Raw genomic sequence first — 13,565 nt, forward strand, 5'->3', positions numbered from 1 at the left:
ACAGCTCATGGTCCTGATGGGCTAGCTGTTAATGTCGCTGGTGAGGCCTCTGCGCTGAAAGGGACAGTGTGCCAGGGAGGGTGCTAAAGGCCACGGTGCATGTGTTCTTTGTTTGGGGTGAGCTCTGCTATCCCCGTTTCCCCTGCAGTGGGGCTGCGCTTCTGATGTGCGCACTGAGTGTCAACACCACTGATTGCGCTTGGCCATGACCATCCCATTAACGATTCAGCTGGGGTATGAGGGTTTCCGGTGGGGCTCCCTGGTTGGGCTCCCAGATGACCAGAGACTCTGATCATTTACAGAAGAGTGAACAGCCAGGAGTGCATTTAAAAGACATACTGCAGCAATGGAGGTCTGGGCCAGACCACCCCGATCGCTAGGGGGATACCCGAAGTCAAGGGCCTTGGAACCAAGTCATTCCCCACTACTCCTCTCAGCCCAGGCAGCCACCCTACAGCAAGCCCGACAATTTTGGACATTTTTTAAGCAGCCCAGTTATAAATATTTACACCAATTCGCACCGCGTGACTTCTGTCTAAGAGGGGTGGAGCATTGCGGGGGGGGGGGGGGGGGGGGGGGGGGTGGAGCATGAAGAGTCCAACCTACCAATGATATTAAAATCCATGCAAATGTCAGTTTTCAGCATCGCAAAGCGGAGAATCCAGCCCGTGGTCTTGCATTGAGCTGTTCCATGCAGATATGCTGCTTATCAAGTTCCATTTTATACTGTTCTCTGACCATGTGACTACATACACCACACTGTGGGCGGTGCCGCTCTCCAGTCCCACGATAACCCTAGCTCTGCCAAGCACCTTACATTAGAATGCATGAAAGCACATATCATTACTTCCCCCTTTCTTTTTCAAAAACATTCCTCCCTTCTAACAGAGAATATAACACAATGTTTACTTCTCATCACACTACAACACAGTCTTTTGTCTTGACAGTTCTTTCACAATCTCAGTCTGTCATATGTGAAGGAATGGTCATAATACTGTTTCTGTACTTTGATCGTGTGATAGTTTCTTCTCTTTCCAGCATTTCAATTCAGCATCTTTTTCATCAGCCATTTTAGCTTATTGGGGCTTGTGGTTTTCCATTTCAACAATCTTGTTCAGGCACACCATTTGAGTTCCTTTCTGCATCTGAATTGCTGATTCTGCTGTCGGTTTTAATGTTTTTACCTCTTCTGTTAATTTTTCATTGACAAGGTTCCTTCTTCAAACTCGTATTCTCCTGATTCAATTCTTCATTGGACTTGTTCTTATTTTCTTGTTGCTTTTTCATGGAGTTCAGCTAATCCTCCAAAGTCTCATTAAGTTCTCCTTAACTTCATTTCTACAACTTCTTATTTCTCCAGGTTTGCTGTCAACTATGTCATCCTGTTGTTTTAAAGTTGTCTCTAGAGCTTTAATTCTTTTTGCTGATTCCTCTTTATGTTCAATAATTCTTAGTTTCTTTTGAGGACCCTACATTTTGGGTTTATTCCGAGGAGTATCCATCATGTTCTTACAAATGTAAACATTTTACAAATTGAATCTTCATTTCCACTTGTCTTAACTTCAGCCAAACCTTTTTGGCTTCACTGTTAGCCAGGTGTGTCTCTGGTGAAGTGTTGACTTGCTTCCATTCTGCATTTTGCTCATTGCCCTTCATTTGGTGCCCTCCCTTTTGCCAATCACCTCAGTTGTTGAAGGAATGTGCTTTCCAGCTCTGGCAAAGAGGGCATCAATGACCAATGAGATGCAGCCATTTTGTGAGATGCTACTATAATTGTTTTCCTGTCCTGCTTTCCTCTTCCACACTCTCCTGCTCATGGGGCGCTGTCCTTCCTGCAAAGAATGTTGAATGTAATTCTGAGGCACAAATTCTAACAGTTGTGTTTCCATGTCAGTTGAAGACTTCCTTCTGGGCAGGTGGCTGGGAGCTCTCCTTGATGGCCTTGCCCCCTACTCTTCTACCCCACAATTCTAGGAAGGATGCCAATCACATTTAAAGCCAATATACTAAGTGCCCACTCTCCTTGCCACCTGTTCAGTTCTCCTTTTCCCCACTGACCCTCTAATGGGCTGGTGCAATCCTTTGGGGCAGCACCCTCAGCTGTTTTGAAACCTACAGCTTCGGCTATCTGAACCCCTTTAGTATCTTCCCTCTCCCTATCTCTTCCATTAGCTCTAAATGAGCGTTTAAACTGTGTTAATAGGGCTTAATGGAGATAAGAATGAGATTCCTGTCCAGCCTTTCCCCTGTACCAGTAAAGAGTGTCAGCACTAGAATCAGCAGCTTGAAGCTGACTGGTACTTGTATTTCTGGATCCCCTGCTTCTGTTCCTATCTTTGGGGTCCTCAAATGTTCAACCCATTAAGTTCAATAATTTCAGATTATAACCTCGGCCCCATTTTTCCTGATAACAGATGTTGGCAACAATTCCACTATTGTCACTTGCACTTCCTCAAGACACATGCTTCGTTTCTTCCTTTTTGCCTGGCACCATCATCCCTTTTGTCATTTAAATCTCTCCTGCCTTTCACCCTTTAACCAATCTTTATTTTTTATTTTTGTTCTCCCCACACTCCAACTCCTACTGCCATACTTTCTCTGCCTCTGTACTTGCTTAGAACCCGTTACATCTCAACTTGTTCAGCTCTATGGGAGGCAATGTGGCACAGTGGTTAGCACTGCTGCCTCATGGTGCTGAGGTCCCGGGTTCAATCCCAGCCCGGGTCACTCTCCATGTGAAGGTTGCACATTCTCTCTGTGACTGTGAGTGTCTCACCCCCAAGGATGTGCAGGGTAGGTGAATTAGCCACACTAAATTTTTTTTTTCTTCTTTTTTTATAAATTTAGAGTACCCAATTATTTTTTTCCAATTAAGTGGCAATTTAGTGTGGCCAATCCACCTAGCCTGCACACCTTTGGGTTGTGGGGGTGAAACTCACGGAAACACGGGGAGAATGTGCAAACTCCATACGGACAGTGACCCAGAGCTGGGATCGAACCTGGGACCTCGGCACAGTGAGGCAGCAGGGCTAACCCACTGTGCCACCGTGCTGCCTTGGCCACACTAAATTGCCCCTTAATTGGGAAAAAAAAAGAATCGGGTACTTTAAACTTAAAAAAAAAAATTCCGTTCTAACGAAAGGTCATCAACCGAGAACATTGAATCTGTTTTTCTCTCTATGTATGCTGCCTGACCGGCTTTAAGTACTTTCAGCATTTTCTGTTTTTATTTTCCATTTAATAATGGGCCAAAATTCTGTCACACCCCAAGGATGCTTTCTTTAATACATTAGATTTATTGTTTATGATTATTCCAATCAATGGAAGTTCCATTGTTCAATATATTTTCCCTGGCTGTGTTGCTAACCACATTGTTTTCACTATAGGTGACTCAGTTCCCTTTTTTTGAATGCTCATTCACACTTCACAATTCCTCTGTAGTCAACAAAACTTTTTTTTGGTATAATATTCACAACAAAACTAATTTGGTGACGAGGGGCTTTTCACAGTAACTTCACTGAAGTGTTAATGTAAGCCTACTTGTGACAATAAAGATTATTTAAAAAAACATTAACTTGATCGTTTGAAAGGGGACTAAATTATTTTAAATTCTGGCAAGAATTCCTTGGTTGAAACAAGAAGATTGAAATTCTGCAAGGTGTAATTTAGAAGTTGCTTGTCTGGTATCAAAAAAATTACAGAAAATAATTTGAAAATGTAATTTGCTACAATCTACCTATTTATCTATTATTCCCTCACCCCTCCAAATTTAGGAAGTAATTTCTTGCTATTAGCCCCTTACCTGGGATTTAAAATCTCAGGAAGTAAAAAAAAAATCTCCCTTTTTCTTTTCAAATTAACTTTTTAGTTCGCATTCAGTTTATTTGGTGACAGATCTCCTGTATCTACTATATAAGCATACAAAATAGGAGTAGAAATAGGCCATTCGGCCCCTCGAGCCTGTTCCGCCATCCGATATCATCATGGCTGATGTGTTTGTGTTGCAAATTCCACAATCCCATTTATCTCCCACGACCTTCGATTCCCTTGCCTAACAAGAATCTATCTACCTCTGACTTAAAAACATTCAATGACATTTAAAGCCAATATACTAAGTGCCCACTCTCCTTGCCACCTGTTCAGTTCTCCTTTTCCCCACTGACCCTCTAATGGGCTGGTGCAATCCTTTGGGGCAGCACCCTCAGCTGTTTTGAAACCTACAGCTTCAGCTATCTGAACCCCTTTAGTATCTTCCCTCTCCCTATCTCTTCCATTAGCTCTAAATGAGCGTTTAAACTGTGTTAATAGGGCTTAATGGAGATAAGAATGAGATTCCTGTCCAGCCTTTCCCCTGTACCAGTAAAGAGTAAAAAGGGGCAGCACGGTAGCCTTGTGGATAGCACAATTGCTTCACAGCTCCAGGGTCCCAGCTTCGATTCCGGCTTGGGTCACTGTGTGCGGAGGGAGTCTGCACATCCTCCCCGTGTGTGCGTGGGTTTCCTCCGGGTGCTCCGGTTTCCTCCCACAGTCCAAAGATGTGCGGGTTAGGTGGATTGGCCATGATAAATTGCCCTTAGTGTCCAAAATTGCCCTTAGTGTTGGGTGGGGTTGCTGGGTTATAGGGATAGGTTGGCAGTGTTGACCTTGGGTAGGGTGCTCTTTCCAAGAGCCGGTGCAGACTCGATGGGCCAAATGGCCTCCTTCTGCACTGTAAATTCTATGAAATCTATGACCCCCATCTTCACTGCCTTATGAGGGAGAGTCCCAAAGTCGCGTAACCTCTAAGAATAGATTTAAAGTCAGCAGCAGGCGATTCGAAGAGATTTGAGGAAAAACGTTTTTCCCCAGAGGCTGGTGGGAATCTGGAACTCACTACCAGAAAGGGTGGTAGAGGCAGGAACCCTCACAACATTTAAGAAGCACTTAGATGAGCCCTTGAAATACCATAGTATACAAGGCTACGGGCCAAGTGGTGCAAAATAGGATTAGGATAGATAGGTGCTTGATGGCCGGCACGGACACAATGGGTTGAATGAAGGGCCTCTTTCTGTGATGTAAAACTCTGACTCACATCCTAATTTCTTTCCCCCTTTAGTGATTCTCTGCCATTCTTTATATTTGAACCAATCATCTGACCTGCCACTCATCTTTCCGCAGTGATATCTTTTTTCCTTAAGTTCGATGCTTTCCTTAACTTCTTTAGTTAACCAGGGATAGTGGGTTCTCCCCTTAGAATTTTTCTTCATAATTGTAAATATATTTTTCTAAGTATTCTGAAATTGGCCCTTAAATGTCTGCCACTGCTTCTCTATTGATGTATCCCCTAGCGTCGTATCCCAGTTCACTTTAGCTATCTCAGCTTTCATGCTAACATAGTTGCCCTATTTTAGTTTAAAATATTAGTCTGAGACTTAGACCCACTCATCTCCCTTTCAAACTTGATGCAAAATTCAATCATGTTTTGGCCACTGCTACCTAGGGATGCCTTCACTCTCAGGTCATTAATTAATCCTGACAGAATACACAATATCAAGACTGAGGTACCCTCAATAACAAAGCTTAGAGATTAAACTGTAAAGAAGGCTTTATTAGACTAAGAACTATGTTAGAGCTGAGACAAGTGCTGACTGCTACACAGCCCATGAGGCAGCCCTTTATATATGGCTCACAGATGGGCGGAGCCAGAGGCGGAGTCCCCAGGGTTCCAAGCCCGGTCTTAAAGGGGACATCACCTTACATGATGATAAGGCAGTAACCGTTCATCACAAAGACTAATATAACCTGCTCTCTGTTTGGTTCCTGTTATGCCACCCTGGGCACATGTGCAGTCAATTCCAGCCCTAGGTGCCCTGGAGTCACAACACAAATGAATTAACAAATAATTCTTATACAAATTGCTGAAATCTTTGGCCCTTGGCTGTCCAATAATTATAGTCACCAGGTTTGTAAGTTGAAACACAATTACTATTTATTTATAACAAGATTAATGGTGAAATAAGCAGCAGATACAATTGGCTAAATATTAATTAGTACCTAACTCCTACAGTAACTTGCCTCCCCCCACCTCTACTCACACATAAGACAGACAAACACAGGGGGAAAGGAGAAAATAAACAGAATAGTCTTTGCTTCAGATGATGGGTCCTTTCAGGCCTTCTCCACAACAGCTTGGGAATCACAGTCCTTGCTTTCAGCCGCACTCACAATTTTCCTTGTGCGACAGAGTCCCTGTCTTTGCTTTCAGTTTGTGGCCTCCTTTCAGAGGGCTAATATCCAATCACCACCTGTTACCGGGCAGAGTACAGCCTTTGGGACAATTCTTTGGCCACTTTTGGCCTATCGAATTGAATCAACACTGAGGCCAGCCAATCTCCACTCACCAGTCTAAAACCGCACAGCCTTCTGGAATCTGCTTGTTTGAATTAAAGGCTGCTTTGCCCATAAATCATCCATGGATCAAAAATGTAACGGTAAGAATAAAAGAAAGGGGAAAACAAGAGAATAAACAGGAAATAAACAAGAAGGAACAGGAAGGACCCTTACTTTCCAAATTATCTCGAAAGCATTTTATAAACTCCTCATCCAGGTTACTACTGCCAGTCTGATTTTTCCAGTTTGTAGACTAACATCACATAATTATTGCCTATATGACAAGCCTCAAATATTTCTTATATACTTTGTTCTATTTTATAGTGTAGCCAGTTAAAATGGCTAACTCCCGATTTAGAATGGCTAACTCCCGATTTAAAATGGCGAACGGCAAAGGCTGATGGGAAAGTCAGCCAACAGGACACAAACGAGCAGCTGCAGGTTGAGTGTGTATTTACCTCTGGAAAGACCAGACAAGATAGATACCGGCAACCATCAACATAACAAAACACCAGCCATCTGCAAATATTGAGCAATCCCTGGGAACAATGAGCAACATTTAGAAACATAAAGTCAAACCAGACTCTTTGGCGCCAGCAGAAGCCTACACAATGGGAGGTGAACGACCACCTCAGGACCGCCCATCGATCAGGGAACCGCTCCAGCATTGGAGAAAATTGAACCAAGTGATTGGGACAAAGTCCAATCACTTCGAACCAGGTACAGGGTCTGCCCCGAAAGGCGGGAAGCCCCTGCCGACTATAAGAATCAAGCCCAAGTTCAAATCGGCCCTCTGCTTCTCTGCTTGACCGGGTCACTCAGCAACCCGAACCGACCCTTGACAGTGATCGGTCCAGCCATCGCTGATATCTAGTAAGTCTTACTTCAACGCTCGATATGAGATCGGCGCTCCTAGCTACCAATCCGTACCAACTTCGAATCCCACAGGCTCAGAACCCGAACGAAAGGCCATTCGTTTCCCTGACCTGGTGGGCCAGTTCCAAGTTAAGTATAGGCCTGTTAGCTGTAGAAGTAGCTTAGACGTAGAATTTGTACATGAGTAGTGATTACTGTGTATAATAAATGTGCTTTGATTTGAATCTTACTCAGCGGTGTATTGGATTATTGATCATTACTCGGACTTGAACCACGTGGCGGTATCATAAAGATACCTGGCGACTCAAGAGCAAAGGTGATAAAACAGAGCAATAATGGTTACTGTTAGAAGGCCGGTAAACCACTCCCAATAGTAACTTACATCAATTTTCCTCCAGCTGCTTCAGCGAGTGGTTTCCTAATTTTAACATTCTCATCAAATGTTATAAAATTAATCGTGGTACAAAGTAGATCTCGATTATTATTTCAAAATAGGCCAAGAAATTAGGGCACGAGAACATGAATGAAAACTAGTGAAAGGCAAAAACTTTAAAAAACTTTTTTTAAATGTTTCCAACGAAGGGGTAATTTAACATGGACAATTCACCTACTCTGCATATGGGTTATGGGGTAAGACCCACGCCGACACAAGGAGAATTTGCAAACTCCACATGGACAGTGACCCGAGGCTGGAATAAAACCTGGGTCCTCAGCGCCGTGAGGCATCAAAGGCAAATTTTAAAATATGGTTCCATTCAGTGATATTTGGAATAACCCACAAAGTAATCTAACAGAGGCAAAAACATCACAAAAGTAAAATGCTGTTAAAAATTAGTCTCTCATTGATCGGGTGGGCGTATTTACTGGAGATTCTGTGGCGGTGCTGGTAGGGGTTTGTAGACTGGGTCCGGCTGCTGTACAAGGCACTGGTTGTGAGTGTGAGGATGAAATGAGTGAGTTCAGGGTACTTTTGGCTACACCGTGGGATGAGGTCTCCCTGTTGCTTTTCGTTTTCCGCTTCGGGTGTCGAGAGATTGATGGGGAATTTCCAAGATTAAGGAGATTCTGGCAGGTGTTCTCTGACGTGATGTCCGAGGTGCTGGGGGTGCTTCAGAGTCTGGAGGTGGCAATATTTGGGATGGCGGAAGACCTGGGAGTCCGGAGAGCGAGAGAGGCCGACATCTTGGACTTTGCCTCCCTGATAGCCTGGAGGCAGATTTCGCTAGGATGGCAGGACTAGGAGCTGCCGAAAGCGGGAATGTGGGTGAGCGACCTGGCAGAATTTCTGAGGCTGGAAAAGGTCAAGTGAGCTCTGTAAGGGTCGGGAGAGGGGTTCACTCGGAGGTGGAAACTGTTTATCGATTTCTTTAAGGAGGATTGAGGGGTCAGCAGGGGGGTGGGGGTTAAAATGGGAAGGAGGGATGTGGTGGGGTATTGTTATCAGAGAGGGCAGGCGCGCTGTGGTTGTTCATTGAATTGTTGTTCTTCTGATATTTTGTATGCATATGTGAAAATGCGGTGAATAAAATATTTTTTTAAATATTCGTCTCTCATTCAGCATTTTCAGTCCTTTAGCTCATTGTTTTTCAATTTTTTCCCTCCAGAGCCCACTTTTGACAAATGGCCGACCTTCGGGACCCTCGTCAGCTGACCTTCGCAACCCATGTTCGTTTACATTTAATGCTAAAGGGGAGCCAGCTAGGTCTTCACTATCTCACTCCAGTCAGGTTCATAGGAGGAGGTGCAGACTTCAGCCAGTTCCTTTGTGCTAATAGAAAATCTAACCTTGCTATGTAGGTTGTCATGAAGGCCAATAACAACTGTTTTACTCAACACTGGATACACCTGGGAGATGTTACCCCAGAATGCCGACAGACTCATGGTTTTGACGAGGTTTTAATGTGCTGTCACAGGTCATGTACAGCGTCTCTTCATTTGGAGTGAGCTGTAATTTAATACTGCCACTGGCATCTGAAACTCAAAAACAAATTTTTCACCCACCACTTCTCTTTCAAAATCTGAAATTTGTCCTTCCATTTGCTCGTATTTCCCTGCATATAAACATGGACTTTGTATTCTTATTTCCATTGGCACAATTGACAAAACCATACCTCAAAAAATCATCTTTATATTGCTTTGTTCCCAAGTTATGTTTCTTCTTTGTATGCTGTTAACTCGTAGCCCTGGAGCTCTGTACTGAGCTAACACTAGCATGCTCTGTCCTGCCATGGATTCTGCTGAGCAACTCTCTTCCACAGATTCAGATGTGAGATCCTGTCCAGTAGGGACACTGTCTATTTGTATCTCTGGCCATCTTTTCGTTTTAACTAAATGATCCATCTTCACAGTCCTCTTACCTTGCTTGCAGCTAGAAAATGGAAGAAGTTTCCTGCATGGGACAGCAAAAGCATGTACATACAGGGCGCTTGACATCAAGTGCATGAACAGTGCGCATGACCTGCTCACTGCTGCCACTTATGGTCAGAAAACTGCACAGAGTCTCATTTTGTACTCATTTAAAATCTGGTAGCAGCCGCCATTCACAATGTAAATGCCCGTAGCAGCTGTTGTGGACGCTTCTCCCATGATCGGGACCACTGCGGGAATGCCATGACTAATCACTCTGTGACCCAACAGTGGGTCGTGACCCATGCTTTGAGAAACTGTGCCTTAGCCCTTCTCTAATGTTTCATTGCATAACTGTAGACTTCTATTAGTGGTTCCCTGTTTTTTTACTTCCTCTTCGTCAGACATTATCATATATACTCAAAAATGAAGCAGGAAACAGATACCATCCCTCTCTGTTCCAATGTTCAAGTGACTTTCTACCTCATCTTCAATATCTTTGTTTAAGCTTGATGAAGTTCTGAGTGCTACAAATATGTTGTTTGCCTTTTTCAATTGTGAAATGCGGTAGTTAAACTCTTGAGCATATTCTAAGAATTTACCTGTTGCTGGATTTGAGAGAGAAAACCCTCAATACATTTTCCTGAAGAATTGTTGTTTAATTTTCTCTGATATCTTCCCCTCCTTCGAGCCCCAGTTTTCTGCCCTTTCCCCCTCTTTCCACACTATTTCTCCCTTCTCATGTCTTGCTTCTCCACATTCAGATCCATTCCTCCGCTCGGCTCCATCCTCTCCATTTCTCTATGCTCAATCACTTTCCCCATTCACCCTCCCCTTGCCACACCCACTCAGCCCCCTCCCTCCATTCTGACACCCATTTCCACTCTCCTATTCTCACATCCCCTTTCCTTCCAATTCCATTCCTCCTCCCACATTCACCTGTATTCCCATTCCCCCATCTTATCATTCCTACTCCACCCATTTCTATCTCTCTCCCTCTTTCCCATCTCCTGCATTTCTATTTCCCTTTCTCCCCATTGCCATCTCTCTCCTTTTCCCCTTCTCCCATTTTTGCCATTGCCACTCCCCCATTCCTCTCCCCTGGCTGGAGAAATCTAGAACATAATCTCAGGATAAGGGGTTGATTATGTTGACCTGAAATGAGGAGAAATTTATTGATTCCAGTGATTGTGAATCTTTGTAATTTTCTACTTCCCTAGAGATCTGTGGCTGTTCCATTATTTAGGGCAGAGGAAGGCAGAAGTTTGATAACTCAGGGAAACAATCGTAATGAGGAACAGCCAGGAAAGTGAAGTTAAGGCACAAGACCAGCCATGGGGCAGCACGGTAGCCTTGTGGATAGCACAATTGCTTCACAGCTTCAGGGTCCCAGGTTCGATTCCAGCTTGGGTCACTGTCTGTGCGGAGTCTGCACATCCTCCCCGTGTGTGCGTGGGTTTTCTCCGGGTGCTCCGGTTTCCTCCCACAGTCCAAAGATGTGCAGGTTAGGTGGATTGGCCATGATAAATTGCACTTAGTGTCCAAAATTGGCCTTAGTGTTGGGTGGGGTTACTGGGTTATGGGGATAGGGTGGCGGTGTTGACCTTGGGTAGGGTGCTCTTTTCAAGAGCCGGAGCAGACTCGATGGGCCGAATGGACTCCTTCTGCACTGTAAATTCTATGATTGCATAGTAGTTGGCATGCATTCATTCACATTCCCCAACACCTGCTATCCCTTTCCCCCTCTTGCCTCAATTCTTCCTCCATCGCTCCTCAATTCCCTGACCATTTTCCCTACATTGCCCACACCACCTTCCCCAATCTCCCCACACTCCAATTGCCCTCTTCCCCAACGCCCATTCCACCCCTCCCCGCCCCAACCCCAGGTATGCACACATTCACATTCCCGAACACCCACTGTCCCTCTATCCATTCCCCCTCTTTCCCCAATTCCCCTACATTCCCACCACCCACCCCTTCCCCACATTACCCATTTCCGCCACCCCTTCCCCCCACTCCCCTTGTCCTCTTCCCCAACCGTACTCCCCATTCCTCACCTCCTACTCCCTTCTTACATTCATCCATCCCCCTCACTCCCATTCCAACCACCACGTCCCCAAATCAATTTTTACCCACCTGTTCACCACCTACCCATTCCCCACCCAGCCCCCCCCCACCTACCCATTCCCCACCCAGCCCACCTACCCATTCCCCATACCCCTCCCACCACTGCGCATTCCCCACTCCCGCGCATTCCCCACTCCCACCCACCCCCCCACCACCTCACCCATTGCCTGCACCCTCACCCCTGCATTTCCCTAACCCCTCACCCATTGCCTGCACCCTCACCCCTGCATTCCCTAACCCCTCACCTGCACCCTCCCCCTGCATTCCCCTACCCCCTCACCCATTGCCTGCACCCTCACCCCCCTCCCTACCCCCTCACCCATTGCCTGCACCCTCACCCCCCGCCCTACTCCCTCACCCATTGCCTGCACCCTCACCCCCTCCTTACCCCCTCACCCATTGCCTGCACCCTCACCCCCCTCCTTACCCCCTCACCCATTGCCTGCACCCTCACCCCCCTCCCTACCCCCTCACCCATTGCCTGCACCCTCACCCCCGCATTCCCTCAGTCTCTTTCTCTCAAACTGTGCGTCGTCAACCAGGTCCCCACCATTCAGGCTTGGCTCCCACACCGACAAAACCAATAAACCCCCGCGCGACATTCCCTTCCTTGAATCGTCCCTGTGGACGCCAAAGTTGAAGAGGAGGATTGACTTGATGCGAACAGGCGGGACGGGGGCGGTGTGGTGTGGTGTTGGGCGTGCGGCGTAATTGGCTCTCCCCCCGCCCTGGGGTGGTGCGCTCCGGCGGCCATGTTGGTTTCCGTTGGGCTGAAAGTTGAGGAAGAAGTTTAAACCGGGGCGCGAGGCAGCGGCCCGGTCACCCCGAGCGGACATGGGCAGCAGCTGAGAGAGGAGGAAGGAGAGAGAGAGAAAGAGGGGGAAGAAAAAAAAAACCAAGCGGACAGGAAAGGGAGACTGCTGAGCCTGAGAAGAAGAATGAGTTCCAACCAGCAGAGCGGCAACCGGCCCCGGGTCAATAACACCGGCTCGATGTTGCTGACCCCGCAGGAGAATGAGGGACTCTTCAACTGCCTGGGGAGGAAATGCCTGGTGAGTGAGTCCGCATCCAAGGCAAGGGCCCTGCCTTCGGTACCTGCTCCTCTAGCAACACCGGCAGGAGCATCGCCCACAGCCGGTGCCGGCAGCCGCCAGCCGCCAGCTGTTCGGGTGGTGGGCTCTCATACGGAGTTGAGCCCGGGGCCTATGGTGAAAGCAGCGCCTGCCATCCAGGCCAAGCCAGGAAGCAGCAGCTCCCTTTGGAGCCGGTGCTAAAAGATGCAAAGCTACCTCCGGCCAGCGGCTCAGTTTAATAATTGCACTGCGCAATGAGGAGCTGCCCTGAAAAAACACCATTCTCCATAACACCTTTCCGCATCCCCTCCTCTTAAAGCTCAGCCCCAACTAATGTTTTTAAAACATTCCCTTCGTGATTTGTGCTTTTTTAAACAGAAACCCTTGTTACCCCGCCAAATATTTTTTGGGGATTTCCTGTTGGGGCTTTTGGTGTTTTGACAGGAGAAATCTTGTACTTGTTTACCGAACGACAAGGGAGTCTGCCGAAAATCTAGTCTGAAATTAAATCTCAGTAGATCTAAACCATCTGGTGCATTGGCCGAACTTTACGAGACGCCGTGTCTCAACTGGAATTTGGCACCAAAGTGGGCTGTGCAGTCCTTTTTGATTTAAACCTGTTTACCTGCGTCGCATTCGTGTCGACAGGATGACCGTCCTATCGGTTGCCTCTTGCAAAGTGCCGCAAAGCAAGAAGGAAAAATTCCCATCTTTTAAGAATAGTTGCTTTCGATAAATAGTAATCCATTTAGTTTGTGTTTAGCATGGTGTTGT

General features: G+C 46.2%; 1 protein-coding gene across 2 annotated transcripts in view; it reads left to right on the forward strand.

The window, feature by feature from the left end:
• The first annotated feature begins 12,430 nt into the window (after positions 1–12,430).
• LOC140396189 (actin nucleation-promoting factor WASL-like) overlaps positions 12,431–13,565 on the forward strand; it is a 98,115-nt gene continuing 96,980 nt past the window's right edge. Inside the window, exon 1 of one of the 2 annotated variants that reach the window (XM_072484457.1) lies at positions 12,431–12,770. In XM_072484457.1, coding sequence (XP_072340558.1) covers positions 12,657–12,770 — 114 coding nt within the window. In that variant the 5' untranslated portion in view covers positions 12,431–12,656. The remainder of the gene's footprint in view (positions 12,771–13,565) is intronic. The other variant, XM_072484458.1, reaches the window with a different exon arrangement.

The sequence above is a fragment of the Scyliorhinus torazame genome, chromosome 19 (genome assembly GCF_047496885.1).
Source record: "Scyliorhinus torazame isolate Kashiwa2021f chromosome 19, sScyTor2.1, whole genome shotgun sequence".
Lineage (NCBI taxonomy): Eukaryota > Metazoa > Chordata > Chondrichthyes > Carcharhiniformes > Scyliorhinidae > Scyliorhinus > Scyliorhinus torazame.